Source organism: Temnothorax longispinosus, unplaced genomic scaffold (assembly GCF_030848805.1).
Source record: "Temnothorax longispinosus isolate EJ_2023e unplaced genomic scaffold, Tlon_JGU_v1 HiC_scaffold_18, whole genome shotgun sequence".
Taxonomy (NCBI): Eukaryota; Metazoa; Arthropoda; class Insecta; order Hymenoptera; family Formicidae; genus Temnothorax; species Temnothorax longispinosus.
In genome coordinates this window covers 507185-514394 of record NW_027269992.1, presented here as the reverse complement: position 1 = coordinate 514394, position 7210 = coordinate 507185, and the positions used below count along the sequence as shown (strand labels likewise).

The following is a 7210-nucleotide window of genomic DNA, read 5'->3' as shown; positions in this document are numbered from 1 at the left end:
ACAAGTAATAATGAACGTATAAAAATATTTCAAATGTAGAAAAATGGCTCAACGATAAATAAAATTGCAAAACAATTAAATGTTTCTCGAAAACGTGTTCAGAATGCAATTAAAAAAATGAAACAAACAAAGCCAACACTTGAGAACCGAGGAAGGCCTCGAAAAACTTCTGCGCGCTTGGATCGAGAAATTGCATTGAACATTAAAAAGGCACCTTTCTTGAGTGCGTCACGCTTGAAAGAGATGATATCCAAGAAATATGATATTAAACTATTAACATCGACTATAAAAAGAAGACTGTGTGATGCAAAACTTAATGGTCGGATTGCTAAGAAAAAACCACATGTTCTAAACAAAATATTGCAAAAAGATTAACTTTCGCTAAAAGCCACAAAGACGCCTTTCTTGGCACACAGAGCTAAAATAAAGTCGATTATCTATCTAATTCTTTAAGTAAATGCAAAATACGATGGCTCTATTATTTTGGCCCAATTAATACTGATCTTTAAGTTATATTCAACCTCTCCACATTTCACAACACTATTCTATGAAAACAAACTAGCATCAATGGCTTCTCTACACTCGTCTGATAACGACTGATTACTGCGCCTAGTGTGTAATTGAGATTAACTAATAACAATGCGGTTCGTTCTACCTCTGCTAGAGGTGGCTCCATTTTTTTGAGTGCCACTGTATATATATATATATATATATATATATATATATATAAACCGTAATATATTTAAAAATTGTAAAATACTTTAAAACTATCAACTAAATATTCTATTTGAATTGACTAAAACAATATTTGAAGAGGACATAGATACAAAAATGATAGATACTTCCAATACTATGTCAACGAATTATATGAATATTTCTTCAAATTATTGAATATTTCTTCAAAATAAGTTATGTAAAACTCGATTGAATAATTATAACTTCCATACTTAGATATGATTTTTGTTTTGCAAATGCTGAGTCAATTCGAGGTTGTTTGGAGGAAACAAACTGATACCGATCGCGTTTCTGTTTCTGATGATGTAGACGTAGACGGTGCCGGAGATGAGACTGGGTCATCAAGGTCAATGATATCTTCGTTGTCTACTTCGGACTAAAATTCAAAGCATACATCAATTAAGGGCGAATAAAAATAAAGAAAAATATAAATATTGTGTTATATAATAATATAAATAACATATAATACTATTTGTCTTTTTGTCTTGACGAATACTGTAGATTTCTCCATCTGAACATCAGGATGACACCGATTCATATGGAAATGTAAATTAGTTTATTTCCAGATGTTTTTACATTTAACTGGCAGATTTTGCATTTAGCAACTGTGTCACTTTTTACAAAATATCTCCAAATAGGACTTTTTGGCGGCACTATAAAGAAAAAGAGATAGGATGATTATTATTTAATAATTAATCAAAAATGAAAGAAATAAGGAAATAAAATAAAATAAAGGAAAACTTGCACCCCTACTTTTAGTACTTTTATAGAAAGTAAGTGCGTTAGTGCGCCGTTAGTAGTTAGAAGTTAGGAAATGGGAACGTGGAATGTGCTCTTTCACCTTAGGACTTTTTTTAGATTTAACTTTGCAAATATTACAAATAAGAAAAGTATACATTCAACTCTATAAAACGGATCATAAGAAATAATGAAATCTGAGTGCGTTTTCCAGCAAGTGATACAAGTCGACTCAAATGTCGTTCTACCTTTGTTATTTATTGAATGCTAAGTAAAGAAAGATAGAACGACATTTGTGACAACTTCAATGACTTGTGTCGCTTGCTGAAAAGTGAACTAGATAAAAAAAATATATAATTATTTTTTATCCTTACCTTGATTGTAACTGCAGTCTCTTGTAAGAAAGTTACTGTTACAGTACGTACACTACGTACCTACGTACTTGAACCTTGAACTAGTTCTACAGACTTCTATTCTTCACTTCACTGGACACTCTAGACACTGAGATGACATAGACAGACTACTGATATCTGATACGACTGATACTAATGGCAGCAAATTGAGCAAATGTATAAGAATAAGAAGCCACGCGGTCTAACTAACGTATATAACGTAACGCCATAAAAAAACAAAGGATAGTCAAGGGCCGGCCCACGGGCGCCACCGCCAACCGCCACGGACGGTCGACATAGGTCTATCAAATGTCATATAGGTCTATCAAAGTTCGATATTCAAGGGTCAAGTATCGATACGTGGAAATATCGAGCGATAAAGTATCGATACAAAAAAGGGGATAATTGGGCACTAAAGTATCAATATTTGAAATATCGATACTGTATCGCCCATCCTAGGGAGAACAGCCTTTTTTCTCTCTCTCCCTTTTTCCTCTCTTCTTTGATCTCTCCTTCCATCCCTCAAAACCTCCTCTTCCTCATCCCATTTCCAGCATTGCTCATCTATCCATAGCTTTCCATATCCTTTTTTTTTTACATGGGAAAATCTTCTATCACTGGGATCCCGGGCCAAAGCCCGGTTTATCCAGTGACCCCTCCGAAGAGGGGAAGACCCCTCCCGTCCTCCGGGAAGGAACGGGAGAGAGTGTGGGATTCCACGCACGCCGCACTCCAGTGCGACGCACGTAGCCTACCCGCTAAAACCTCATGAGTGTCCAACTGGGCACCTATAGGGGAACACCCGGGAACTGTCTAGTAATACTTCCGGGTGTTTCCCAGTGCTATGGCCTAGTTTGGCCTTCGCCTCAGAGCCGGGGCTCTAGGGCTCTCTGACGAGCCTTGATCTAATTGTGGCAGGGTGTGGACACTACCCACCCCGCCACCCCTCCCAAGCTTTCGGAAGGTATGACCGACGACCCGGATTCCCGGCCAGGACGCCAGTCTCCCTTCCCCCATATCCCCTCCCCATCGGGAGAGGAGCATAGGGGTACTGAACCGCACCACCACGCTATTATGCGCGGCTTGTAGATCGGGGCTTAGTGTCCCCGGAGTGGGCGAAGGGCCCACAGATATCGCATTTCGGAGAGGGTCCGTTTAAGCTGGGGGAAGAACTATCCCCCGACGGACCCTCTCCGCCTCTTCTATGGCGGACACCACCTGACCACAGAAAGTCAGGAAGCCGAAGCTCCCGGTAGGGAGGCGGGAGGCGGGCTCCTCTCTAGTCCTCGGAGCCCGTCCCCCTTTCTCCCCTTCTATTGTGCCCCACGTGGGGCCGCATCCGGGGCATCGTTTTGAGGCCGTAGTCGTCCCCGCCACTCTTCTGGCGGCGGCGACACTCTTAGTGGTCGCTTCGGTGTCCATTCCTCTCCTCTCTCCTCCCCTCTGTCGGTCGGAGGGAGACGTATTTTCCCCCTTCTGATCCTCTCGCTCGCCTCCTTCTGCGACATTACACTGCCGCAGAAGGAAACGAACGCCTTCCAATTCTCCTCCCTCCCGACCATTGCTGCCACAACGGCCGGGTGGGAGAAATCCTGCCCTATGGTGTCTGTAAGGACACGGCGTTGTTGAGCCCACGCTGGACAGTGTGCCAGCGTGTGCTCAGCCGTGTCCCTTTCTTCGTTGCAGTGGTGGCACTTGGTAGTGGCTTCCTTCCCTGCGATGCAGGTACGAGCCGAAGCACCCATGGCCCGTCAATACCTGCACCGCATGGTACGTCAACCCGCGTCTCCTCCTGCATTCCAACCATTCGTCAAGGTTAGGTTGGACAGCATCGACGGTTCTCCTGCCCGGCAAGGCCGGGTTGGACAGATAATCCTTCCAGGCATCCAAGAGGACCGTCTTTTCCTGGGCTTTAAGTGCTCTACGGATCCTGTCCGGGATTTTGGTCACCTCCGGATTGCTTGCTCGCAGCCTTCTCACGCCCTCGTAAACGTTAGCGTGTTGACGGGCTGTAAGCTCCAGGGGTGGTAGCCCGGCCAGGACCGTTGCGGCCGCGTGCGACACGGTGCGATACGCTCGTGACGCCCTTAGGGCTACCATGCGTTGGGAATTCGGCGCAAGTGTACCTTGATGCGCGTGGAGCCCTCCGCCGCTTTGGCCTACACAGGGGCGCCATATAACACCACGGCGTGCACCGTGTTCGCGTAGAGCCGGCGAGCACGTCCCAGGTTGGGCATTAGCCTGGCAAGGCTATTTGCCACACCCATAGCCCTAGGAGCTAGGCGAGCAAAGTGCTCGCCGAAGCTCCAGGTGCTGTTCAACCAGAGGCCCAGCACTTTCAGCTGGGCCTCTACGGAAACGCGGGTCTCCTCCACTAAGATGTGGGCCCTGGGCGGCTTCCCCTTGGACTTGCCGTAGAAGAACGCGGCTTGCGTCTTCTGGGGAGCCACCCTAAGGCCCAGTCCCTTTATAGCAGCCACCACTTGTGCCACCGCAACGTTAGCCAGGCGTATTGCCTCATCCCAGGTGTCGCCCTCCACTCCCAGAAATGTGTCGTCGGCGAATGCATTTAGCCAACATCCCGGGGGCAGGGCGGCACGCAGCACGGCGTCATATCCAAGGTTCCACAGGAGTGGCCCGAGGACCGACCCCTGCGGAACCCCACGCACAACCAACTTCACCCTCAGCGTACCGCAGCTGTCATTGTATAACAGCTTCCTATTCCAGAGATAGTCGTATATGGCGGCCACCAGGTATTGCGGGACCCCGTGGTGTTCAAGGGCCCCCCTGATGACCGGCCAGGGCAGGGTGTTGAAGGCATTCGCTATGTCGAATGACACGCCGAGTAACACCCTGCCCTCCCTCACTGCGGCCCCCGAGAGAAGTCGAATACGCTCTATCGCGTCGACTGTTGACTTTCCCTCTCGGAAGTCGTACTGGTCCGGCGAGAGGTTCGGACCAGTCCGGGATAGGTGCCCGACGAGACGGTCAGCGAGAATTCTCTCGTAGATCTTGCCCACCTCGTCCAGCAAGCAAATCGGGCGGTACGCCGAGGATGACGACGCCGGCTTTCCTGCCTTTAGAATGAGGACTAGCTTGACCCTTTTTCACTGCTGGGGGGACCGGCCCTCTCTGAGGCACCTAGTGAAAAACTGTCTAAGTGCCCCGGCCAGCTCCCTCATGGCCAAGGACCATGCCTTTCCTGGGATTCCATCCGGACCCGGAGCCTTCCCCTTTTTTAGCCGTTTTACGGTCTCCGGAAATCGTCCGGAAAGAGGGTGTCGACGGCCTCCTCTAAGAACTCGGGGTCCAAGGCCTCCGTCATTGGGGGCGTCCAAGGCCTGAGCTTGTTCAGGACTATCTTATATGGACGCCCCCAGGGCTCTTCGTCCAGGGTCCGGAGGAGTTCGACCCAGGCTCGGTCCTTGGCCTTTTTGATGGCTAGGGAGAGGGCCGCTTGGCAGCGCGGTACACCTTGTGACGTTGCACGATGTGCACGTCACAGTCTTCGCCACTCAAACCTTTATATTGCGCGCGTACTGCCGAGTTTATAGTTTTCAGGAAGCGGCCGGAGGGCCCGTTTCGACAGCGTGGCGCCATCCGCGGCGAAGCGCCCCAATCTAGGGGGCCGCGAGTCGAAGCCGCGGAAACGATCCCGGCACTGTTGAGAGCGAGCGTGGGCTGACGTACGGCGAGGGCCTTCCCGTTGCGCCGGGAATAAGCGAGGGCGGCGGCCCTAGGAGTTACGTTGTGAAGAAAGGAAGGACGAGATGTAAACGACCAGCAATCCCGGACCGCAGGTATCGAGGGACAGCGAGGCGGATTGTCGAGTTTCGCGTTATTTTTTAGAAAGACGCGTAGGTTTGCTTGAGAGTTTCCTTACCTACGCGTCATTGCCGTGGATCCCTTGCCGGGATTATCGCCTTTCCGTTTCGTTTCTACGGGTAAGACATAGCCCGCCCGCTGACTCCCCGTAAGAATACCGAAGGGGCGTCCGTTTCTTCCCGACTCGACCGGTGTGGTATAAGATTTTGAGTGTAATCGAGTAACGACGAGCGACCGCGTGGCACCGGCCATGCGTCATGAGTGTGGCGCGTGTGGCGAGATCAAACCTCGCGGATCGGCTCAACAGTCATTAGAGTTAAGTTACCGTTTCGAGCATTTCGAGATTACCGTTTATGAGTATCGCGTCTATCGATTTGTGGGTAAGATATCTGCGTTTCCGTTAGAGTTAGTTTCGTTTGAGAACTTCGTCGTGAGGGGCTTTCGCGCGTACGGTCGTTCGGGGGCGTGTCGGCCTCCGGATACGTAAGTTACCGCGCCCGGTACGGGAAGTGTGAGGCGTCGGAATACCGGACCTAGAGTGAGCCTTCCCGAAGAAGGGCCCAAAATCGACCGCTATTAACGTTCCGAGATTTAGAGTATGATTTACTCCGGCTGAGAGTACCGCACGCCCCGGACTGAAGCAGGCGTGAGTATCACGTGCTCGCGGCGTGGGCCGTGCGGCGAGGCTTCACGTTACGTTTCGAGGGGTGTTCTGCGAGAACTCCTTATTTTGCGTGTATCGTTTAGTTTGCGAGAATTCCTTATTTTGCGTGTATCGTTCAGGTTGCGAGAGCTCCTTATTTTGCGTGTATCGTTTAGTTTATTCTGCGTGTATCGTTTATTTTACGAGAGCTCCTTGTTTTGCGTGTGTCGTTACTTCAGCGAGAAACAGTTATTTTGCGTGGATCGTCGTTTCGCGAGAGATATTCCGTTTGTGCGCGTGGTTCATTGTGCGACCAATATTCCGTCCTCGAGTTCTCTATTTCGCGTATCGTCCTTTCGGGGATATTAATCGGCGGCATAATAGCGAATCTTCTGTCCCTCCGTGCATTACTTGTTCGGCGAATAATATTTATTCGAGCAACTTGGAGCGGACCCGCGTTGAAAGCGCGCGTGATCGAGACGTGACTCCCGCGGAGTAAACATAATCGCGAGTTCTCGTAAATATCATTCCGCGTTCCACAGCGATGTAGTTACGGGTCGCAAAGAATGTATCCATCCTGTCGGGACCTTCCCTTATGTTATTATACGTGATATCATGACTTTCTAATATACTTTGCGTTGTGATCTGATATTATATTCGTTATGAAGGAATATGGTTTGTGTATTTTGATGCCGCCTAACCACAGCCAAACTCCTCTAGACTCGGCCATCCGCTGAACTCCGACCTTCGACCGACTAAACTGAGCAGCTGTCGCGGCCGGCCGGAGCCCGTGAGAATATTGCGAGTAATTTACGTATTGAGAGTAATTGAGAGTGTTTAGCGTTTCGAGACAAAGGTGGTGTGGCCTTCTCCACAC

At 49.0% G+C, this 7210-nt stretch overlaps 1 protein-coding gene across 1 annotated transcript; it reads right to left on the bottom strand.

Moving 5' to 3' along the window:
- Positions 1-3524: 3524 nt before the first annotated feature.
- On the bottom strand, positions 3525-3965 carry LOC139823785 (uncharacterized). Its single transcript, XM_071796277.1, has one exon. It carries the CDS (start codon positions 3963-3965, stop codon positions 3525-3527), a length of 441 nt encoding a protein of 146 aa, XP_071652378.1.
- Positions 3966-7210: the final 3245 nt, after the last annotated feature.

Bases quoted from the DNA above. Each gene is read 5' to 3' on its own strand.
- LOC139823785 (XM_071796277.1), bottom strand. From the start codon at position 3,965: ATGGTAGCCCTAAGGGCGTCACGAGCGTATCGCACCGTGTCGCACGCG.